We start from the raw sequence: 25266 nt of genomic DNA, 5'->3' as shown, positions 1-25266 counted from the left end.
CTTATCATATGCAATGATACAGGATTTTTCATAGATTATATTGTGTAGATAATAGTACACAAAACTGTTTTACAATTATGTGATTGCAATTAAAACATTATTGTGTACAACAAATAACCACAAAGATAACAACAGTGGGATTTTTGTTACACGTATGAAAATATAGTTTATTTATCAGATGAACAGTTCAGTTCACTATAATGAAAGAATACTGATAATTCAAGTATTCTTTGACACTATATACCTGCAAATTAAAGTGGTTTTTTTTGTTTTTTATGTGTGTAATTCTGATATTTTTTTATTTCCTTTGTTAATTTACTAAACAGAACTTTTGACAGATAAAGAACATATTTATAGGTGAGTTTTGTGTGTTTTTCTGTCTGAAGATCATCTTTAGTTATTATTTCATAACTACGGACATGGCTGTTTAACACTGAAAGTTCTGGTGTGCCTTCAGAAAGCATGTACTTTATAAATATAGATAAATTGTAGGGTCATGATTCTTAGTTCCTTGAAAAAATATCTATGTGTCACTCCTTTGATTATTCTCACTGCTGCATTTTGAAGCATAATTGAGTGTTTAGCTAGAGAATATTCCCCCAAAAATTATGCTACACATGACTGCAAAGCAGGAATGTAACAGTGCATCAGTACTACAGGATGTTTTAAGCATTCTAAAAGCATAACAATATTGACTAATTCTTTGTTTAACAATTCTGTATATTTCTCCCACCTTAAATGTTCCTCTATCCATCCTCCTAAACATTTAGTATGGCGTATTTGCTCTATCTCACACTGGCCAAGTTCTACTGTTAGATTGGTTTCAAGTTTGTTTGTTATGTGGCTGTATTTTATCTGAACTCTTTTTATTTATTTCTTTCATTCACAGTTCATCTGTTATCCCCAAACCAACTGATTACTTCTTTTGTAGCTAATGTGACACTTGCCTGTAAGTCAGTATTATTCATAGCTTTAACACACGACTTGGTGTCATCGGTAAACAATACTGTATCTGTTGCTCATAAACGACTTGGCATGTCATTTATAAATATTAAGAACAACAATGGTTGCAATAGGGGGCCCTGTAGTACTTCATGCATGACTCTCTAGTACGCTGATGAGTAAACTCTGCCTGTATGTTGTATTTGTACCCAGTGATACCTTTTAGAAAGATAGATTTGAACCAATCACATACTACTTCATGTAGTAACACAATTTGCTAAGCAATAAACTGTGGATGATGATGACACTGAATGCCTTAGGTAGAGCCAAAAACAAGACAATTTAACTAATTATTATCCATGGAATTTATGATCAACTCTAAAAAGTTATATATGGCTGTGTTACTTGAGGTATTATTCCTAAAACCGTTTTGTCCACTAACAAATATTTTATCTTTATTAAGAACATTGGAGAGTTTTTGCATACATTATGCCTTACTTCTGAAAGACCAAGTTACAGCGATACAGGAAAGTGATTAAAAACATCAGACTGGACACCCTCCTTGTTAATTGGCTTGATAAGCATTTTTTAAAAATTTTCCAGGGTAGACTCCTGTGCCAAATGATACATTAATGATATCAGCAAGTTCAGAATCTATGTATCTTGCACTATGTTTTATTACTTTGTTATCGAGTTAGGCAATGGATGGATGCAAAGCACTAGCAACTTGAAGTCTTCTGACTTATTCCAGTTCAGACGTAGGGAACCCAAATACCTAAAAAGATTTATAAATAGTACGTTACACGTATGTTATGGTTATACTCCATGAGTAAAAGTACCTCTACAATGAGTCCATAATTATATGGAAAAAACCTTCTGCTTACCAGAAGAAACACATATAGGCAACGTATACTCTGAATGTTGGCTCTCAAAACCAGGAAGTCCTCCATATGGAGAAAAGAGTTTATAGACAGAGAAAATGAGGCTATTCAGGGATCAAGTAGAATGGTCACATAGGACCTGGACTAAGGGATTGGTAGCAGGTCAGGATGAGACAAGAACAACTTTTCATGCCATTAATAATATATAATTTATTTAGTAACTAAATTTTTGTGAATGATAATTTGACAACTAAATGTGCCAATGAATTGTTTAGAAACATCTGTTACTTTAAATAATCAGATCTCAAAGACAGAGGATTTATTTTTCAGTCAAAGTTGAGAGTTACAACAAATAAGCCAAAACGGTCTTCAGAGAAATCAGCTGGCATATCCACTAAAGTCACAGATGATGAACATAAAATCAGGCACAATCAGGCCAGATCTTCAACAACCAGCATGTGGGAAAACTCAGAGTCCAGTGCAGAGGCAACACCAGCAACAAGGAGCAGTGCTGCAATACAAAACATTTCAGCAACTTCCAATCAGCTAACACGGTAAGAAATACGCAAACATGTAAATTTAGATTGCTACATTTTCAGACCATTACACCTACCATGATTATTCTTGGTGTATGATGATGGTGTATTCAGTTTTCTATCTGGACAGCCTAATTCAGGTTCTCTTTGATTTCCATTAATCATGCTATGAATATAACTAAAAGATGCACTATTTTGCATATGTTACACACTTTTTATTTTACAAAGCCTAGATTCTGTGTTACAAGTCTATTTTCTAGTATTACTGGTTCAAGGATGTTATTCATTTTTCTGATGTACTATGAAATTGAATTTACCACCTCTCAAAAAGTTAAGGGCAGTTCATGATAAGCCATACTCTTAAGATGTACAACAAAGATATTCAGATATAGTCCTGTGCTATTGCTCCGATCTGTAACTATTTAAATTAATCTGTTAACTTGATATCTGCAGAAAATAAATAACCAGCTTTGATTCCATATGGAATAAACCAAGTACTTCTGGTCATGGCACAAAACTATATAATCATGTGTTATAGAGATACATTTTAGTTATATTGCAAAAATAGGCAAAACCCAGCACTGAAAAAATGATTATTAATGAGCAACAGAAATAAAAAAAAAGCGATTTTAATAGTAACTATTTTCCATGGCACAAAAGTTTCAACTTTCCAAGAATTGTGGTAATATATTAATGCATAGAATTTTCAATATAGTTCCTCCCTCTGGAACTGATGTTGCTGATGCTTTCCTGTGATGTGGCATTTGAGTTCAAGATAGGCAGTTCTTTACTGGTGGTGGAAAAAAAATTCAATACCAGGAAAGGGAAAAGAGGTGGTACAGATCACTAGACTTTGCACCTATGCCCTAAGTTAAATTCCAAACCTCTCCACAGTGTCCCATTGTTGATGGTGATCTGCCTGTCAGACCAGCAGCAATATTGTTGCTGTTTAACATGAGTAAACCATGTGCTAGAGACAGGTTTCACCCTCACCCGACTCTTAGTACTTAGCATTGTAGATCATAAACAAGTAACCACACTATACACACAGATATTACAATCACTTACTCTCTCTCTCTCTCTCTCTCTCTCTCTCTCTCTCTCTCTCTCTCTCTCTCTCTCTCTCTCTCTTACAAGCTTTCAGAGCCAGGTATGTTATCCAATGGAACATCAATGGCTTAAACACTGGTGCTTATAACAATAAAAGCTCCAAAATAGATGAATTAGAAATCATTCTGTCAGAATGTGCAAACATTGAAGTTGTTTGTTTAAATGAACACTGGTTTAATGAGGATGCAATTAAAATTCTAATCAAAATAGGAACTTCAGATTAGCAAGTAGGTTTTGCAGAAGAAACAAGTCACTTGCAGGCTCATGTATATCTACAAAGTTATATATATTATGAGACCAGAAACTGTTTTAATTATTTAAATGAAAAATGTGTGTTCGAGAGCTGTTGTGTAGAAATAGTGGACTCACTAGGAAATGTTGTAATAACTCAATATACAGAATTCCAGGGTCATCAACAACAGAACTATTCTCATCTAAGCTTCAAATTATGCTAGAAGACCTTTGTAGAGAAAAAAAGAAAAAAGTTGTAATATTGGAGATTTTAATATTGATATCACACATGATAGTAGCTACGCTTCAAGATTCACTGACTTAGTAAAGAAATAGGGTTTCAAATTCAATTTCTTTGAATCTACCAGAGACAATGGGCAATCAGCAACATGCATTAACAATGTTCTAACTAATTATGTATATGAATATGTGTATAAATTCCATCTAGATCTAGGTATTTCATATCATTGTGCATTGTTCATTGAGCTGCCACAGACACACAGGATCATTTCATGTATGAGAACCCATATGAGCAGAAAATTTAGCAAAGGAAACTTGCTAACATTTAGTCAGAAGCTAAGAGATAAAACATGGCCTTTTGATTATTGTAACTCAACTAATGAAAACTTTGAGAAATTCCTAAATAGTTTTCTTGGAGACTTTAATGAAACATTTCCACCTAGACTCTGCAGCAATAAAATAACAAATACAGTAAAGTGGATTACCCAGAGCATACAAATTTCCAGTGTAAGGAAAAGGCAACTGCACAGAGAACTGAAATATAATAAAGATATTGATTTCATTAAACATGTTAGACTCTATAAAACCATATTAAATTCATAAAATCTGAGTTAGGTGTTAAAAACAGTAACAAAGAAATTCCAAAAATTTACATTGAAGGAAATACTATTGTAAATTCAACTCAAATACCAGAGTACTTTAATGAATTCTTTAAAGTGTAGCAAAGTCTGATGTAGATGTAACAGAAAATCATGACAAAGTAAATCCCTTTGGCCTAGGCAAAAACTCTGAAAACTTTACAAAATTCTCAAAAGTTTCTGTGGAGGATGTAGAAAATGCTATTCTAACATTAAGAAACAAAAAATCTGCAGGTTGTGATGGAATACCCAACAAAGTTATTAAAGTAGTCCACAATAGAATTGCAAAGCCGCTAGCTCAGTTAACAAATCGATGTTTTGAAGAGGACTGATTCCCAGAGGTACTGATATGCTGAAGTCAAACCACTCTTCAAGAAGGGATCAAGAGAGATCATGGGAAATTATTGCCCTAACTCGATTCTCCCAGTCCTGCCTAAACTATTTGAAAAACTTGCTGTTGCACAAATCCAAAACTTCATTACAAAATATTCTGTTATTCTAAACAATCAATTTGGTTTTCAGCAGGGGAAAAACACCATCAACGCAGTAAACAGTTTCATTGAGAATATAAGTACATTATTAGACAAGAGAAATAAGATGGCAGGAATTTTCTGCGCCCTCACAAAGGCATTTGATTCCATAGACCATGCATTGCTTGTTTGAAAACTTGAAAATTATGGCATTAGCGGCAATGCCATACAATGGCTTAAATCCTACTTATCCAACAAAAAGCAAAGAGTTAGCATTTCTTCAAATGGCACATATTATTTTTCTGACTGGAAAAAAAAATATCGCAGGGTGTTCCACAAGGCTCCATGTTAGGCCCAGGCCTATTTCTCTTTTATGTTAATGACTTACCATTAAATATCAGCACCCCATCAGCTCTGTTTGCAGATGATACTTCTCTCTTAGTTGAAGATCAGGACTTGGAAAAAATTCCCAAATCTGTGATCAGTACCCTCAATACCTTAGAAACTCGGTTGAAGCTAAATATATCTAAGACTTAGATGACGCAACCCAAAACCAGTCAAAATGTGAGTACATTAAGATTGTACTCAGTCAAAGTCTTAGGTGTAAATGTAGATAAAAATTTGAGCTGGCAGGCACACATTGAATACCTGGCAAACAAACTGAGCAGCTTTATGTGCTCTGCAAATCACAAAGAGCCATGTCGACCATTATTTAGAAAACTTAAAATATTAACTCTGCCATCCTTATACACATATGAGAGTATTATATTTTTGTACACCAGGCATGAATTATTTGAGGGAAACCATTGTGTTCATTCACAAGATACCAGAAACAAAGAAAATTTTATGCTCCCCACCCAGTGCCTCGAACTGTATGCTCAGGGACCTCAATACATGGGAATGAAAATTTGTAATAAATTAAAAGGGAACAAGTTGATGCAGATGAATTTAGGTTCACTTAAAAGAAAGCTATATGAGCTGCTGACACTGATGTGTTACTACTCAGTGGATGAATTCATGCAGGACAAACTGAAAAGTTGAGCTGGGTACAATGTGTTACATGTTCCAAGTTATATCCTTATATTGTTGTTATTTATTATAGTGCTATTATTTATTAATGGAAAAATCAATGCAATTGTTTTATAAATTTTGGTAATGTCTCCTGTATGCAAACCAAATGGATTGCAAATGTACATCATGAGATGAATAAAACACAATTCACAATTCACAAAAATCCTTCTCATCCCATCATGTAAGTCTCCCCTAACCCATGGTTCTTGGTGACTTTTCTGAACTTTACCCCTTTTCCCAAGCCTCTCAGGCCCTTTTCCTTCATCCCTCTTCCTTTCCCTTCAACTATTCTGCCAGAAGAAGGAGCTACTGGTCAAGACACTTGCAAATATATGCATGACTGATTATTATATTGAATTTTAATTTTATATTTGTTATTTTTTCTGCTCATTATTTTCTATATCATATACTTTGAAATTATTATTCACTGCCTAAAATAGATCTGAGTTAAGTCTCTACCCATTTAACTTGCACATATTTTATGTTATGAATTTATTATTGGAGAGTAGACTCTTTATCATAATGATTTTATTGCTGGTGAATATCATTATCTCACCTTGTTTAGTGATTTGTGTCTGGGTTCAGATAACCCTGACTTTCATCATAGGCAAATTTTCTTAAACAGTTCAAAAGAAAATTTCATAATGGTATAAATTTGTCGCGTAATGTTTTTATTTGGCAACTTTTCCCCAGTTGCTGCTGTTGAAAGCTAATAATTAAGCCACCATCTATATTTCGTAAATGCTTTAATTATGTATGATCTTTCTGTAATTCCCTCTAATGTACAGAACATATTCTGAACTGAAATATGATGAGGTATCTCAAATAGAATGGCCTGGTCCCTGTAAATCCCTAAAACAAAAAGCTGTGCGAATAAGTTGGAAGCAAGCAAAGGTCACTCCCATCTACAAGAAGGGCAATAGAAGTGGTACACAACACTACCATCCATCGTCCCTGACATTGATTTATTTTGAATCTTAGAACATATTCTGAGCTCAAATGTAATGAGCTTTCTTGAACAGAATGAAATCATTTGAAACCCACCTCACAATTTCTCACGTGACACACTGAAAGCCATGAATAAATGCAGGCAGCTAGATGCAGTAGTCCTCAATTTCTGAAAAGGATTTGACTCTTGTCAGCATCACATCCACACCTAATATGGGAAGTATTATCATAAGGGGTACTGAGCAAAATTTGTGATTGGATTGAGAATTGTTTGGTAATGTGAGGGAAGGGGGAGTGGGGATGCATTAAGTTATCTTTGATGGGAAATCAGTGACAGATGTAGAACTGACTTCATGTGTGCCCTAGGGAAATATATTGGGACCATTGTTGTTCATGTTGTATATTAACAACCTTATGGACAATATTAATAGTAACCTCAGACTTTTCACAGATAATGCAGCTATTTACAATGAAGTATTGTCGGAAAGAAACTGCTCAAATATACACATCTTGATGAGATTTCAAAGTGAAGCAAAGATTGGCAATTTTTTTTCGAATGTTCAGAAATGTAAAATTGTGCACTTCACAAAACAAATAAACATAGTGTCCCATGACTAGAATGCCATTGAGTCACCATTGGAATCAGTCAACTCATACAAATACCAGAGTGTAATATATAAAATAAAGTTGGTTGGCTGATTTGGGAGAGGGGACCAAAGAGCAAGGTCATCGCTCCCATCGGATTAGGGAAGGAAGACAGCCATGCCCATTCCAAGGAACCATCTTGGCATTTGCCTGAAGCAATTTAGGGAACTCATGGAAAACCTAAATCAGGATGGCAGACATGGGTTTGAACCGTCATCCTCCCAAATGCGAGTCCAGTGTGCTAACCACTGTGCCACCTTGCTTGGTATAAAATAAGGGAAAGGAAACCCTCCCCTATAGTGAACTGATGCATGGAGCACAGTAACACATAACAGAAAACAGCTTTCACATTAGCTCTTTTTCCAGCAATAGTACACACATGGAAGTGTACAGTGTTGCTGGAAAAAGAGCTAGTGCTCCATGCAAATGCTGTGCTCTATGCAGTGATCTGCTATAGGTGAATAGTTGCCTTTTTGTTAATTCACATATTGCTCCATCCAGGAATTTTCATTATATATATTATAAAATATCTGGGTGTAATATTTGTAGGGAGAAGGGATGGAATGATCACATAGGTTTGGTTGTAGATAAAGCAGCTGGCATACTTTTGTTTATCTGTAGAATATTAGAGAAATATGATGAGTCTACAAAGGAGATTGCTCATAAATCATTCACGCAAGTTATCCTAGAATACTGCTCAAGTGTATGAGACTTGTACAAAATAGGACTAACAGGAGGTATGGGACACATACAGAGAAGGGCAGTAAAATGGTCACAGGTTTGTTTGATATGTGGGAGAGTGTTACAGACATGCTGATGAAATTGAACTGGCGGACTCTTGAAGACAGATGTAAACTATCCCAAGAAAGCCTACTGTAGAATATCATATGACCCCCTATGTACTGCTCCCATAAGGATCACACGGAGAAGATTAGATTAACTACAGTGCACAAAAGGGCATTTAAACAATTATTATTACAACATTACATATGCCATCGGAATAGGAGAAAGCTCTGATAACTGGTACAGTTGGATATACCCTCTGCCATGCCCTTCTAATGGGTGTGTGAAGTATAGATATAGATGTAGAACCAGCACAGATCCCTAAAACATGTCATGTAAGGTCAACTTGCACTTTTCTCACAAGACATCCTGAAAGCCATGCATCAAGGCAATTAAGTGGCTGCAGTGGTTTTAGACTTCTTAAGGGCATTTGACTTTGTACCACACCAACGTTTATTAACCAAACTATGAACATATGAGGCATCAAACAAAATTTTTGATTGAGGACTTCTTGGTAGGGAAGAGGCAGCATGTTGTCTTGAATGTCAAGCTATTGACAAAAGGGAAAGCAATGTCAGGGATGCCCTAGCGTGTTGGGTGTTTGTTGTTCATGTTGTATATTAATTGTCTGGCAGAGAATACTGTTAGCAACCTCAGATCTTTTGCAGTTGGTGTAGTTATGCATAATGAAGTACATTCTTTAAAAAGTTGCACAAACATGGAGGCAAATCTTGATAAGATTTGAAAGTGTTACAAAGACTGACAACTTACTTTAAATGTATCAAAATGTAAAATTATACTCTTTAGGAAATCCATTGTAGTAATCAGTGAGTTAATCAACTCATACAAATACTTGGGTGTGGCAATTTATATGGATACTAAATGGACTGATCACATAGGCTGTCATAGATTAAGCATGTAGCAGACTTCAGTTGAGCAGCAAGATACTAGGAAAATGTTGTTACTTTACAAAGGAGACTGCTTACAAAATATTTGTGTGGCCCATCCTAGAATATTGTTCAAGCGTGTGGGGTCCATATCAAACAGGACTGACAAGGAAACTACTCAGTGTCTACAAAGAAGAGGAACAAAAATAGTCACAGGGTAGTTTGACTGATCAGAGATCATCACAGAAATGCTGAAAAACTGGAAATGGAGCATGCTGGAAGACAGACACCAGTTTCCCACAAAAGACCACTTACAAAGTTCCAAGAAACAGTGTTAAGTGAACAAGTTGGAGAATTCTTCTTCCCCCTACATATCATTTCTGTAGGGACAACAAATACATGACTAAATTACAGCACACACAAAGGTATTTAAGCAAACATTTTTCCTGTGTTCTATAAGAGATTCCATTGGGAAGTTCACTGCTAAGTACTCTCTGCCATGCATTTCACAATGGTTTGGATAGTATTTATATAAATGTCATTTTGACTTTTGAGCATTGTATATGCAACATTCATTGCCATTAATCATTCATTGTCAACAACCTACTTTACTTTTAATCATATCCTACATTTGTTGCACAGGGGCCAGAATATAAAAAATGTTTCATCTTCCATAACACCATATCTACATATAGACACTAAAATCCAGACGTCAGTATCCAATGATACTGGAGGTCAGCCAACATCAGCAGAGATATTTGAAGAAGTATTGCATAAAATACAACAGCTTGGACCACGTGGCCAGAAGGTAATATATTTTTTACATTTAGCAGCTTAAGATATACATTTATTGAACTTGTCCAATTACATATTTGCTTTGTTGTATTTCAGTCTGTATGTGCATAGCATAAATTTAGTCATCATTTTCTTGTGTCTATGTTCACATCTACTGCCTCTATTGCTATAAAATGGGCACAGCCCAGAAGAGTACTTTGAATTGTAGTTAATATCTGTGCCATGGCACAGCATCAAATATTTATGCTTGACAACAGTGTGATGCTGAAATTGGAACAACAAAAGGAAAACATCTACAGTCATAAGAGAAAAATGATGTCCCATAAACAACATGTACAGGCTGAGGAATTATGTTACTAGAAGTTGATTGATGGTATTCCTAGTTTCATCAAAAAGAAATGTTTAAAAAAAGTTAGTGGAACCTCTAAAGCATCTGTACAATATCTCAGTCCAGTCAGGATTTTTTCCAGAAGTAATACAAACCTGCAAACTGTACCCATTCACAAAGTCGTAGAGAAATATAATGTATGTAATTACTGCTCAATGACTTTGAGCTACAGGTCTTCAGTGGCATTCATAGAACTTATTATGACAAAGAGGTTGATAAAAAAATGACTTACTAATTCACTGACAGGATGACTTCAGAAGCCATATGTCAGCAGAAAGCATTGTATACGGATTTTTAAAACTTATGGACGATGAAATGCAAGTAATAAGACTATTCCGGGCCTTAACAAAACCATTTGGCTTGACTGATCACACAATTTCCTTAGTAGTCTTGAAAGCTATGTCATAAGGATCTTATAAAATGAATGCATTCAGTCATTTCTAAGTAACTATAAACAGAGAGTCAACATAAGATTTACAGGCAACAAAATAAGATTAGTCTCAGGGTGCTCATCAAAAGGGGCTCTGTCACCTATGGCTTTCCACATGGGTCTGCACTGGGATCACTCCATTTTATTTATATTAATGATTGGATTTAGAATACTGAGGCCTGGAAACAATATTACTTGCTGATGACATAATAGAAGCTGAGAAACAGAGGGTCTCCAAGGAAAAATTAAAGTCATCACTAAATATCTCTGTGACTGGTGCCACTTGAACCAGATAATTGTTAATAACACAGTAGAGCCAAATTTTCACACTGAGCAAAATATGAGTGTCTGATATCCAAGTGTCACTATTAATTGTTAACATATAGTAAATAGTAAGGAGACTATAGTATTAGGTCTGTGGATCCAGAGTAATACGAAATGGGATGTACATGCAACACATGTTAATTCAAAGCTGATTACAGTTTGTTATGCCCTAAGGCTGCTGAAAAGCTGCATAAATTAGCAGGCAATTGTAAGTTATGCCTTCAAAAACTATCACATGTCAAGAAGGAACTTGCTACTATGGCCAATCAATAGATTTAGATAAATCACCAAATATACCAATAAGATTTTGGAATTTATACAAGCCTATCAAGATTATATTTATGAGTTATGGAAAGTCTAAAAGGTCTATAATTCTCTAGGCAACCTTATTTTGAGAAGTGCCAAGGTCTCAGAAATTTTCAATCATTCTGGAAAGATTTGTTTTTCTAGACAAGAATATTGTAAAAATATGTTTAGAAAATAAATAAATTCCTCATTGATTATTGTGTCCTTGGTAAACTTCTTCCCATTTATCATTCTGTACATTCTCTGCGAGTAGTGTAATTGAGTCAGCATTTACAGTTCTGTGTCACTTTCCTTTTTTGTTTAAACTTCATTTGTGGGGAACTTTATGTCAGTCATGTGACCATCATGGCTTGTAAAACCATTTATTATTGGTCTCACATCAGTGGAGTCACAACAAAGCTGGACGTTATATACCTGAGGTACCCTCAAAGAAAACTATACAAGATGAAATCTATACATACAATCACTTCCCAGTAATTTCCATAAAGTCTTCTTATTACCCACTCTAAATGTTTAACAAAGTTTAGAAATTTGATGTTGGAGCCTATAGACTGTCAGAACCACTGTCTTGTGCATTTCCTAATCTTTTACTGAAGTGCAACACTCAAAGAGCTATTCACTGAAATACTTACTAAGATCTATGGCTTGATCCGTTACTTCTCCTTTCCTGCACTCAGTAGCTCCCCATTTTCTCACATTACACCTGTGGTAATGAGATACTAACTTTCATTCTTTTAGGTGCATCTATGCAGTTTCCATGACTTCCAAATGATGTTCTGTTATGTGTAGTACATATGTAGTAAAACCTTAAAATATGTCAGGAAATAAGTTCTGGGTCTTTAAAATAGGTTTTCATGTTATTTTGTCTAATGCTTGAATTTTATGCTACATGAAAGTGGAATGCATTTACATCTCACCTTAACTTCCTGTGATTATGTTGTGCAGCCTAATGAAAACGTGCTAAGGGGACATAAACTTGTAAGAGAGAAACCTCTAATTATGACACTAAGTTTATAACCATGAGTTATTTCCTGTGGACTATACATTTAGAATATTTGTGACTGTGGTAGCATATATGGTAGCTACTTTTTAAACAAAGAAACACTAATGTAATCACAACTTTATAGGTATTAAGGCGGCTGAACAAGCAGCTTGGTGGCGATGAAGATGGAGAAAAATTGCGTATGGTGCTCAAACAGATGTTAGAGAACTATGATAAAAAACATGGTTCTGTGCCAGCAAGTGGACAGCAGAACCCTCAAAACAGAACTCGTCGGGAAACTGCTCTTCCTACAAGTAAACTACATGAGATAATTGCAAATGTTGTCCATCAAAAGAAGGAAGGCTCTTTGGACCATACTAGCACTAGTGAGGAAAAGATACGTTCACGACGACATTTGAAATTGGCTTCAGAGCTCATTGACGATGATGCAGAAGCTGATGCTGGCATTGAAGAAATCGTAAGTACATATGCACTGAATAAATGGAACTCGAATAAAGGAATTAGTAAAGCTAACTACACACCTTGTAGATGAGGGACTGAGTGGTAAACAGGCCCATGAAAATGACTGAAAACATAGGTTATCTGTTAATATCCACCATTGGACAAACATACTTGGCTACATTATCTTGGTGCTGTAACCCCACTTGGGTCATACTAAGAAAACCATAATGTTAAAATTACAAAGTAGTATCTCAGAACCAACACATTGCTACACGCTGTCACCTCCGTCTTAACTTTTGTCTCCCCACACCCTCACAACAGGTAGTCTCTCTAACTCTCAAATCTGAGTAACCAGCCCCTCGTTGTTAACCTTCCCCATACCATCCTTCTTTTCTCCCTGAGGACAGAGTTAATACATAGGGCACTTTTTTTGCACATCAGATGGAAATCAAACATCGCCACGGTACTGATGTCAGCAGCCAGTGTGTACAATGTTACATTATAGTGTGTGTAGTGACTGGTGTTTGGAAATGAGTTGAACTAGCTTTTTACAGTATGGAACAATCTCTTTGCAAGAATGTACATGAAAAAAAAAAAAAAAGAAAAAAAAAAAAAGAAAAAAAAAAGAAAAAAGAAAAAAAAAAAAGAAACAAGGAAGACAGTACTGTATACAAGGTGTAAACTGGATGAGGTTGCAGTGTTTTAAACAGGTTGACCTCATATTCAGGGAGAATGGAGGCTCCAGTCTCCAACCAGCCATCCTGATTTAGGTTTCCCTAAATTATTTTAGGCAAACACTGGGATAGTTCCTACTCTAAGCCCCCACCCACTAGCTGCTCAATTTTTTACAAACTAGAGCTAGAAGTACTGTTTGAAAATGCCTGTAGATATGAACTATGCATTTTATTCTGTAATAGCATTACATCTACATCTACATCTACATCCATACTCCGCAAGCCACCTGACGGTGTGTGGCGGAGGGTACCCTGAGTACCTCTATCGGTTCTCCCTTCTATTCCAGTCTCGTATTGTACGTGGAAAGAAGGATTGTCGGTATGCTTCTGTGTGGGCTCTAATCTCTCTGATTTTATCCTCATGGTCTCTTCGCGAGATATACGTAGGAGGGAGCAATATACTGCTTGACTCTTCGGTGAAGGTATGTTCTCGAAACTTTAACAAAAGCCCGTACCGAGCTACTGAGCGTCTCTCCTGCAGAGTCTTCCACTGGAGTTTATCTATCATCTCCGTAACGCTTTTGCAATTACTAAATGATCCTGTAACGAAGCGCGCTGCTCTCCGTTGGATCTTCTCTATCTCTTCTATCAACCCTACCTGGTGCGGATCCCACACTGCTGAGCAGTATTCAAGCATTGGGCGAACAAGCGTACTGTAACCTACTTCCTTTGTTGTCGGATTGCATTTCCTTAGGATTCTTCCAATGAATCTCAGTCTGGCATCTGCTTTACCGACGATCAACTTTATATGATCATTCCATTTTAAATCACTCCTAATGAGTACTCCCAGATAATTTATGGAATTAACTGCTTCCAGTTGCTGACCTGCTATTTTGTAGCTAAATGATAAGGGACCTATCTTTCTATGTATTCGCATCACATTACACTTGTCTACATTGAGATTCAATTGCCATTCTGTGCACCATGCGTCAATTCGCTGCAGATCCTCCTGCATTTCAGTACAATTTTCCATTGTTGCAACCTCTCGATACACCACAGCATCATCTGCAAAAAGGCTCAGTGAACTCCCGATGTCATCCACCAGGTCATTTATGTATATTGTGAATAGCAACGGTCCTATGACACTCCCCTGCAGCACACCTGAAATCACTCTTACTTCGGAAGACTTCTCTCCATTGAGAATGACATGCTGCGTTCTGTTATCTAGGAACTCCTCAATTCAATCACACAATTGATCTGATAGTCCGTATGCTCTTACTTTCTTCATTAAACAACTGTGGGGAGCTGTATGGAACGCCTTGCGGAAGTCAAGAAACACGGCATCTACCTGTGAACCCATGTCTAAGGCCCTCTGAGTCTCGTGGACGAATAGCGCAAGCTGGGTTTCACACGACCGTCTTTTTCGAAACCCATGCTGATTCCTACAGAGTAGATTTCTAGTCTCCAGAAAAGACATTATATTCGAACATAATACGTGTTCCAAAATTCTACAACTGATCGACGTTAGAGATATAGGTCTATAGTTCTGCACATCTGTTCGACGTCCCTTCTTGAAAACGGGGATGACCTGTGCCCTTTTCCAATCCTTTGGAACGCTTCGCTCTTCTAGAGATCTACGGTACACCGCTGCAAGAAGGGGGGCAAGTTAATTCACGTACTCTGTGTAAAATCGAACTGGTATTCCATCAGGACCAGCGGCCTTTCCTCTTTTGAGCGATTTTAATTGTTTCTCTATCCCTCTGTCGTCTACTTCGATATCTACCATTTTGTCAACTGTGCGACAATCTAGAGAAGGAAGCACAGTGCAGTCTTCCTCTGTGAAACAGTTTGGAAGAAGACATTTAGTAATTCGGCCTTTAGTCTGTCATCCTCTGTTTCAGTACCATTTTGGTCACAGAGTGTCTGGACATTTTGTTTTGATCCACCTTCCGCTTTGACATAGGACCAAAATTTCTTAGGATTTTCTGACAAGTCAGTACATAGAACTTTACTTTCGAATTCATTGAAAGCCTCTCGCATAGCCCTCCTCACACTGCATTTCGCTTCGCGTAATTTTTATTTGTCTGCAAGGCTTTGGCTATGTTTATGTTTGCTGTGAAGTTCCCTTTTCTTCCGCAGCAGTTTTCTAACTCGGTTGTTGTACCACGGTGGCTCTTTCCCATCTCTTACGATCTTGCTTGGCACATACTCATCTAACGCATATTGTACCATGGTTTTGAACTTTGTCCACTGATCCTCAACACTATCTGCACTTGAGACAAACCTTTTGTGTTGAGCCGTCAGATACTCTGTAATCTGCTTTTTGTCACTTTTGCTAAACAGAAAAATCTTCCTACCTTTTTTAATATTTCTATTTACGGCTGAAATCATCGATGCAGTAACCGCTTTATGATCGCTGATTCCCTGTTCTCCATTAACTGATTCAAATAGTTCGGGTCTGTTTGTCACCAGAAGGTCTAATATGTTATCGCCACGAGTCGGTTTTCTGTTTAATTGCTCAATGTATTTTTCAGATAAAGCACTTAAAACTATTTCACTGGATTCTTTGTCCCTGCCACCCGTTATAAACGTTTGAGTCTCCCAGTCTATATCCGGCAAATTAAAATCTCCACCCAGAACTATAACATGGTGGGGAAATCTACTCAAAATATTTTCCAAATTATTCTTCAGGTGCTGAGCCACAACAGCTGCTGAGCCCGGGGGCCTATAGAGACATCCAATTACCATGTCTATGCCTGCTTTAACCGTGACCTTCACCCAAATCATTTCACAATTTGAATCTCCGTCAATTTCCTTCGATACTATTGCACTTCTTATCGCTATAAACACACCTCCCCCTTCACTGTCCAGCCTATCTCTGCGGTATACATTCTAATCAGAGTTTAGGATTTCATTACTGTTTACGTCTGGTTTCAGCCAACTTTCTGTTCCTAGTACTATATGGGCGTTGTGACCGTTTATTAATGAGAGCAGTTCTGGGACCTTTCTATAGACGCTCCTGCAGTTTACTATTAGCACATTAATATTGTTATTCCTTGTTGCATTTTGCGTACTCCTGCCTTGCCGCGTCTCAGGAGGTGTCTTGTCGGGCCTAGGGAGGGAATTCTCTAACCTAAAAAAAACCCATGTGCACTCCACACGTACTCCGCTACCCTCGTAGCCACTTCTGTCGTGTAGTGCACGCCTGACCTATTCAGGGGGACCCTACATTTCTCCACCCGATAGCGGAGGTCGAGAAATTTGCACCCCAGCTCTCCGCAGAATCGTCTGAGCCTCTGGTTTAAGCCTTCCACTCAGCTCCAAACCAGAGGACCGCGATCGGTTCTGGAAATGATACTACAAATAGTTAGCTCTGATTCCACCCCGCGAGCGAGGCTTTCCGCCTTCACCAACTCCGCCAACCGCCTGTACGAACTGAGGATGACCTCTGAACCCAGACGGCAGGAGTCATTGGTGCCGACATGAGCAACAATTTGCAGTCGGGTGCACCCAGTGCTCTCTATCACTGCCGGTAGGGCCTCCTCCACATCTCGGATGAGACCCCCCGGCAAGCAGACAGAGTGAACACTGGCCTTCTTCCCCGACCTTTCCGCTATTTCCCTAAGGGGCTCCATCACCCACCTAACGTTGGAGCTCCCAATAACTAATAAACCCCTCCCCCCGTGTGCCTGCTCGGACCTTCCTGAAGGAGCAGCCACATGTCCACTCACAGGCAGAGCGGGCGATGCCACACGGCCAGCCTCCACATTGACCCTCTGCCTCGTGCGCCGCGAACGCCGCTGAACCCGCCACTCCCCTTGGGGAGAGGGTGGCCCAACCGCGCCCGGTACCCGCGAAGATGTCTCGACAGCAGGGACAGTGGGTGAAGCATGTAACACCTGGGGTGTACCTTGCGACGCACCAGACTCCCCTCTGCCGCTACACTCCGAGGCAGCAGCCTGAAGACGGCTGACCGCGGCCATCAACACGCTCAGCTGTTCGCGAAGAGTGGCCAGCTCCTCCTGCGTCCGTACACAGTAGCCACACATCCTATCCAGTGCCCTGGAAAAAGTGATCCAGATATGAACTGCAACTACAATTCATTCATGTTTATGTATTGGTGCTACTAGAATTTTGTCTCCTCAAGATAAGCACAGGACAGCCATTCTGTCTTCTTGAAACATTAGCAATTTTTTCAAATTCAGGTTCTTTAATGCTGCTCATCACATACAGTAGAGTAGGCTTTTCAAGGGATAGCAAGTTGCAGTTTTAAAATTAATATTCATACTGCATGTACAAATCAAGTCTCTTATATACAGCCATTATCTTAAATATTAATATCAACAGTACCCACATCATTCAACTCTTTTATACTGTAACACTGATTTTTTGTTAGCCAGCCATATAATTTAAATTTGATTTTTTTTAAACAGCAAGGATCAAGCAGTGAGAGGAAACTAGTAAAAAAAAATTCTTGATAAGAATGCAGACTCATAGATGTACATATTCAACACTATTTGTATCCTAAGGCTGGGAAAAAGAAGGCGGCAGTGTTCTTTAGGACTAGCCTTACATATTACATGTATTTTTCTTAATGTTACTGACATGGGAAGAATGTCCCCATGTGAAACATGTGACTGAAAGAGCACAAAATATGTCATACAGAGATAATTATTGCTGACCATACCTCTCAGTTTCCATATGAGGTAGGACCCTCGTGAAATCTTTTTACAGGCTTGGCTAATATGTTTTTTCCAATTGAGTCTGGCATCAATATGTACCAATCAGAGTTTGACATATTTATTATCTACAGTCTTGTACAGCCCCAACGTAAGGTTTTGGGTTTTGTATGGATTATAAACAAGTTTATTGGCTGCAAGCTAATAATGCAGAGTCATGAGTTTCTTGCATAATCTTATCAAGAGTTGGTATGTTGTGATGCAATATAAGAAAAGTTGTATCATCAGAACAACAGATAACTGACTGTGATATGCAGTGGTGCAGATCATTGACAGCCATAATGAAAAAGAAGGGGCCAAGGACAGAGCCCTGTGGAACACCTGTACCAGTGTCTACTAAGTGGGAGCGTCTATTTCTAATTGAGACAAACTGTCTTCTGTTGCTATGTAGGAAGAAATTACTGCTAATGTAGATTTTTTAATATCGTGATACTCTAATTTTGTTAGTAATATGTTAAAAGGAATGTGATCAAAAGCATATTTAGATCACACAGCACAAATGACACTATCTTCTTATTCTCAAAAGCTGTAAAAGTCTGATCAACAACTTCCAGAATAGCTGTAGTGGTGTTTTTACCTGGCAGAAATCCGTACTGACAGTTGGTGAGGAGATCATGCTTTCCAAAATAATTGCTTGAATGAATTTACATGAGTTATTTAAATATTTTGAGAATATTGAAACAATAGAAAATGATTGGTAGTTCTTGGAGAATTGTTGATCACCCTTTTTGAATATGGGGAAACTTTTGGGATTTTGAGTGAATCCGGAAAAGCTCCATACTCCAAACATTTATTAAATATAAAACTCAACAGCTTACTTATCAAGTGAACTGTTTGTTCAACAACATACTTAGATATCCAGTAGCACTCCATACTTTTGGAATTAGATTATTTGGAAACCATTTTACAGAAGTCATCAGGTGTAATTCTATCCCAATGAAACAAAGGCCTTTCAGACAACTGGAAACCAATCAGATCCCTTGCTGGTGTGTCTGTGGGCTTAATTTTCTCTCAGAGTTCTCTAACTGATACGACAAAGTAGTCATTCAATTATCCTGGATCAAGCTGAGTTTGAAATACCAAGCAGGAAGAATTATCTTGTCTGATAACTTCCCCTGCTGCCTTTCAATTATTTGGAGGACCTTCTGTGTATCTTTCACATGCTGTGTTTTTTAACTTGTATGAGGTTAACTTTATAATACTTTTTACTTGTTAGGTAAGAATTGTAACTCAAATCCCTCTGTTCAGTTCCTTGATTATCCTCACTTTTATACATTTTTGATATCGTATGAGCATATTTTCTCTAATTTCTGCCTGTTCTTTTGTATACTAGGTCATTTTTGTATTTACATTCATTCGAGGAGCTATTTATTGTAATGGGGAACATGAAAACCACAGACCTCTATACTTTTTTTTTTTACAAAAAGTCATCAAAACCATTTTCAACTCCAGTTTTTCTTGTTTGACACTCACATACAAAGTCCCAGTTTGCATTCTTTAACTTGGTGCTAAATGATATAATGTGTCCCTCTCCCTGCCCTCTTACCCATGCCACACTAGATTCATTTGAATAGATTGGTTGCTTATTATAAAATGTTAAAAACAGTGGAGCATGATCTGCAAATACTCCATTGGACAGGCTAGCCACATATTCATCTCTGGCTAAGTTAACAATAATATTGTCCAGACTGCATCATTATGAATAGGACACTTGTTCATGCAGTGTAAGTTTAAAGATCTTAAAATGTTTTAAAAAAATGTACTGGGGTCTTGTTGCAGTATTAAAATCTCCTCATATGTGTGGAAATTTTTGTTTTAAACTTACGATGTCTCTTAATCACATTCAGTTTCTCTAGTATGACAATATGGCCTACAAAATAAAAAGCCTTAGAAAGGTCATAAAAAATTCCAACAACACATTTTTTCTAATTTAGTCAGAATATGATTTTCCTTGATATATATTGATACAATAAAAAAAAATCAACTTCCAGGTACTTCACAGCCTTTGTACGAGCACAAAAGTGGAGTCTTGAATCTAAACTGAGAGTATTTTTATGAGATATGTAGAGAGCATATTTTGAGGTTGTACATAATTAGCTATATCAAACAGAATGATCTCCTATGTGCCAAACACCATGGACTCCAAAAACATTTATCCATGGAAAACCAACTCACACTTTTCTGATGTGACATCCTGAAAGCCATCGGTCAACGCAATCGTGTAGACACGGTATGCTTAGATTTCTGAAACGTGTTTGACATGATGCCCCACTCACATTTATAAACAGAAGGAAAGTTATGTTGGGTATTTGTGACTCTGCTGCAGGTTTCTGGTAGGGAGGATGCTGGGTTTTATTTTGGGTGGAGAGTCACAACAGAAATAGAAACAACTTGTGGCATTCCCTGGAGTAGTCTACTGGAACCTTTCCTGTTCATGTTGTATATTGATGATGTGGCAGACAGTATTAACCCTTTCACTGCTACAGATAAGCTCTTTGCATTCCAGGCTGAGGCTGCTTTTGTTGTAGCTGCACTGCTTGTCAAACACTGGTGCCTGTGCCGAGAGACAGCATTCTGGCTGATATGAAATACTTATCACCCAATTTTTCAAAAACTATTAAGTGAAAAAGTTTGATTTTTGCACATCTTACAGACAAACATCTTCAATCAATAAAGAACTGAATTTAGTTTGATCAACCATAAAATGTATTGTACCTCACCAAATTAGCTAAAATATTCCAAAAAATTTTAAAGAGATCACAGAGCTACAAACAAATTGCATAAACTATGTATATGGTTGGTTTTAGCTCATATACTTTGCTTTAAATGTACAGAAACCTAGATAAGATGTTAAAATTTTATTTAAAATTGAGAGCAGATGAGTATCTCATTTCATTCTCAAGTTATTTGTTTTTCTGTTTGAAGGCAGTTACATGCAGCACGACCATTCATGTCCTTATGTCTCATGAAACATGTAGTCGTAACAGTCATCATACCTCGTAGACAATTCCAGATAACAAAATGAGGTTTTCTGCAAATAATAGTTCACAGTGAGACACATATGTTGTAAGATAAATGCTTGAAACTTTTTCATCCACCAAGATATAGAAGTAACTCATCTGCAGTGGTGATAGGTCAGCAGCTCAGTGCACTCTCTGAAACAGATCCAAAAATATTCAGGCAGGTCTTGTGAATATTCTGAAGTGCGCATAGATTGGCAGTTTGGTTTAACTGTACAAAAATTTAAAATTACACTCTTTACAAAATGCAGAAAAGTAGTATCCAATGACTACAATGTAACTGAGTTTTGGTTGGAATCAATAGACACACAAACTCTTGGGGTTAGAAATTTGTATGGATATGAAATGGAGTGATCATCCAAGCTTAGTCATAGGTACAGTAGGTGACAGAATTTGGTTGATTGATAGGATATTGGGAAAATATTGTGAGTTGATTCAGTGAGACTGCTTACAGAACACTTCTGTTTCCCACCGTAGGATAGAATGGTCACAGGTTTGATTGTTTCATCGAAGAGTATCACAGAATTGCAGAAAAACCTGAATTGGCTGATGCTTTAAGATAAATTCCAACTATTCCAGGAGTGCCTGCTTACATATTTTGAAGAACCATTATTATGCAAAGAATCTAGGAATACATTGCAACCCCTTGCATATTCCATACATAGGAACCAAAAAGACAAGATTAGACTAATAACAGCATGCACAGTGATATTTAAAAATCATTCATCTATGCCATATGTGGCTGGAACAGGAAGGAACCCTAACATGTAATACAATGTTAAGTATTGTCTGCCATGCACCTCAGTGGTTTGCAGAGTATATATGTAGATGTACATGTAATTATAAGTAACAAGTAAGTTCTGTGAATGTTTTTGTTTTATGTGTGGGTACAGCTAGGATAAGTGAGACCTGATGTTGCGATTATGATGACAGGTACTTGATCTCTGATGTGAGGCATTGGGCTGCATGCACAATGAGGAGGCAATTAAGTTGAAATAGCAGATGGCAGTTACGCAACTTGTCTAGTTGCAACCATCATGACTGGGCACTGCAGCACTGACTTGGTGAAATAGATGGATGTTGCAGATTTAATGCACACAATCATTCATACTTCATTATAATCATTGGTAGAGTTTTCACTTATCATGACATACTGGATTACACCCTGTAGTGGAGGTTTGGTAGAAAAAATGATTGCAGAAGTGTATGTTTCACATCCTGTGCAAATATTTTATGAAACTGTGATAATGACAGAAGCTCAAGAAATGAATTAAAATTTGTGCCACAGCCAGGACCTGAACCTGGGTCTCCTTACTCACCAGGAAGGTGTGCTACCCATTACACCACTGCAGTGATAAAGCTAACATTGCTCTATATGGAATACCCTAGTACAATGCCCATCTCAACACAAACCTATATTCACGCCTTGGGCTTATTTTCTCCTCCTTGCATTGTAACTATTGCTGAGGCTCTCCGGTACTGGAATAGCACCCTAATGTTGAATGTCATGCGGAAATCCTGCCTGTACCTCAGGTGTAGGTACAGGCAGGATTTCCCCATTACGTCCAATACTGCTGTGCTATTCCAATATCAGAGAACCTTGGAAATTGTGATGCTCTAAGTAGGGGAAAATAAGCATAAGATTTGAATTGAGGGTTGCGTTGGGGAGGGCATTGGGTTAGGGTAGTCTGTGCAGCTGTGTTAGTTGTTCTGCTGTGAAGGTGTAATGGCTGAACCAAGAGTCATCAGTCTTTCATTAATTGAGACAGGTGTAAGTCAAAGATCTTTCACTATTTTCATTTTTACGGCTAATCCTGCACCATGGATGCATGGTTCTCCTGCATCCTTTCCCTTCCAGAAGATGGTGTACCCTGAACATACCTCATTAATGTGTCCCTCACCTGAGAGTCTTGTCTCACTCAAGGCAGCTATGTCTATATCTAGTCGGGCTAGTACTTGGGTGATAAGAGTGGTTCTTCTCTCTGGCCTGTAATTGTTCACGTCCAGGAGGGTCCTGACATTCCATATCCCTATTGTCATAATCATTTCATTCTTCTTTTGTTTATGTCCGCAGTATAAGGAGTGACCTACTGAGTCCGGATTCCCAGCCCAGTTCAAGTGTGACTTCAGATGTTTAGCCCACAGTTTCTAGGGCCTTCCCCATTCAGGGTGGGCAGCAGTCATCCTAAATAGGCCTGCCCTGTCGCAGATGCAGGACCGGATTCCCGAGTAGTCACATGGGTTTTCAGGAAGGCGACCATCACACACCTGCCGCCATTGTGCAGGTCCAGACTGGTAGCTTCCAGCCTCACTCAGAGCCTGCCACCATTGTCCTTATCCCATCACCATTGGTCCTTAGAGAAAATGACAGGAGAAACTGTTATTTGCGTGAATTTGTTTAAGGTGGATTACAGCTTGTGAGGAAGTGACCCACACACTATGATTCTGGAACAATTCATCATGGCATATATGTATGTGAAATGTGACTTCAGGTACCAGAACTGCAATGAACTGCCGCGAGCTCAATGATGGCTGAGCGGCACCTTTACAGCCAGTTCATCTTGCATGACCTCTTCCGCCTCCATGATTGTTGAGAACCTGGGATATAAGATTCTTCTTCTGCTCACTTCACCTTTGGGTCAAATGGTAGATAATAGATACTAGAGATGAATGTGAAAGACACCCTTGGGCCTGGAAACCTAATACCATTGGGGTCGAAGAAACCAAGAGTTGGCCAAAGGAGGCCGGATACGAAAGGAAACAGGAGAAGCCTGACACAAGTAAGTGGAAGTAATGCCAGGCTTAGCTAAGGGCCCGTGTGGTTGCCACCCACAGACTCTCAAGACAGGAGCCCCCTTCGTCTCCGCATATGCTCCTACTTTAGACAGTGATGAAAACACAAAGAATTAATTCTGCCACCAACTGAACAGTACTCTCTCAAAGAAACCCATTAAAGATAAATTAATCTTACTTGGTGAATTCAATGCCAGAGTGGGAAAGGACAACCGTTTTTGGAGAGACGTCATGGGTAAACAAGGGGTCGGAAGCTGCAATGCAAATAGGTTGTTGCTTCTTGGTCTATGTGCTGAGCAAGAGCTTTTTGTCTCAAATACCCAATTACGCTTGCCTAACTGCTATAAGACCACATGGATGCAACCACACTCCAAACATTGGCATCTTACAGACTACGTTATTACTTGACAGCATGACAAGAAAGACATTCTCGTCACAAAAGCAGCACTAAACATCGATGAGTGCTGGACTGACCATAGACTTTTAGTCAGCCGTTTGAGAGTACCAAAGTATCGCAAGCCACGATCCCACTTCTCAAACCCACCACGCAGAAAATTCAACACAAGCAACCTGAACAACAAAAACGTTCACTCACACTTCCAAGACATACTGTCTGAACAACTTAACAAAGCTCCAGCAACCACAGATGACGTCAAACATGAATGGACCACATTAAAGAACATCATCAAAGAAACTGCTGAGAATGTTGTTGGTTTTAGGGCACGGAAAAGAAGTGACTTGTTTGATGACAACCATGGAGAAATCCAAGCCATCATTAATGCAAAGCGGGGTGCTTACCTAACCCTTGCTCAAGATCTGTCCTGCGCTGAAAAGAAAGCACACTTTCAAGAACTCAAGCAGAAATCTCAAAGTGAAAGATGAGCAATCAAGAACAAATGGTGGCAACAGAAAACCACAGAACTCCAAAATCTTTCTGATGCAAGGAACCTGCGTGGCTTCTACGCTGGTAT

At 38.1% G+C, this 25266-nt stretch overlaps 1 protein-coding gene across 4 annotated transcripts in view; it reads left to right on the top strand.

Annotated features, from left to right (window-relative positions):
• The window catches only part of LOC126272389 (uncharacterized), a 363563-nt gene that overhangs the window by 315945 nt on the left and 22352 nt on the right, over nucleotides 1-25266 (top strand). For all 4 annotated transcript variants that reach the window (XM_049975211.1, XM_049975212.1, XM_049975209.1 and 1 more), the window contains exons 6-8: nucleotides 2154-2377; nucleotides 10025-10190; nucleotides 12753-13085. In XM_049975211.1, coding sequence (XP_049831168.1) covers nucleotides 2154-2377; nucleotides 10025-10190; nucleotides 12753-13085 — 723 coding nt within the window. The remainder of the gene's footprint in view (nucleotides 1-2153; nucleotides 2378-10024; nucleotides 10191-12752; nucleotides 13086-25266) is intronic.

Source organism: Schistocerca gregaria, chromosome 5, assembly GCF_023897955.1.
Source record: "Schistocerca gregaria isolate iqSchGreg1 chromosome 5, iqSchGreg1.2, whole genome shotgun sequence".
Lineage (NCBI taxonomy): Eukaryota > Metazoa > Arthropoda > Insecta > Orthoptera > Acrididae > Schistocerca > Schistocerca gregaria.
The sequence above is the reverse complement of the archived record's forward strand: the minus strand, read 5'-3'. Positions and strand labels throughout refer to the sequence as shown.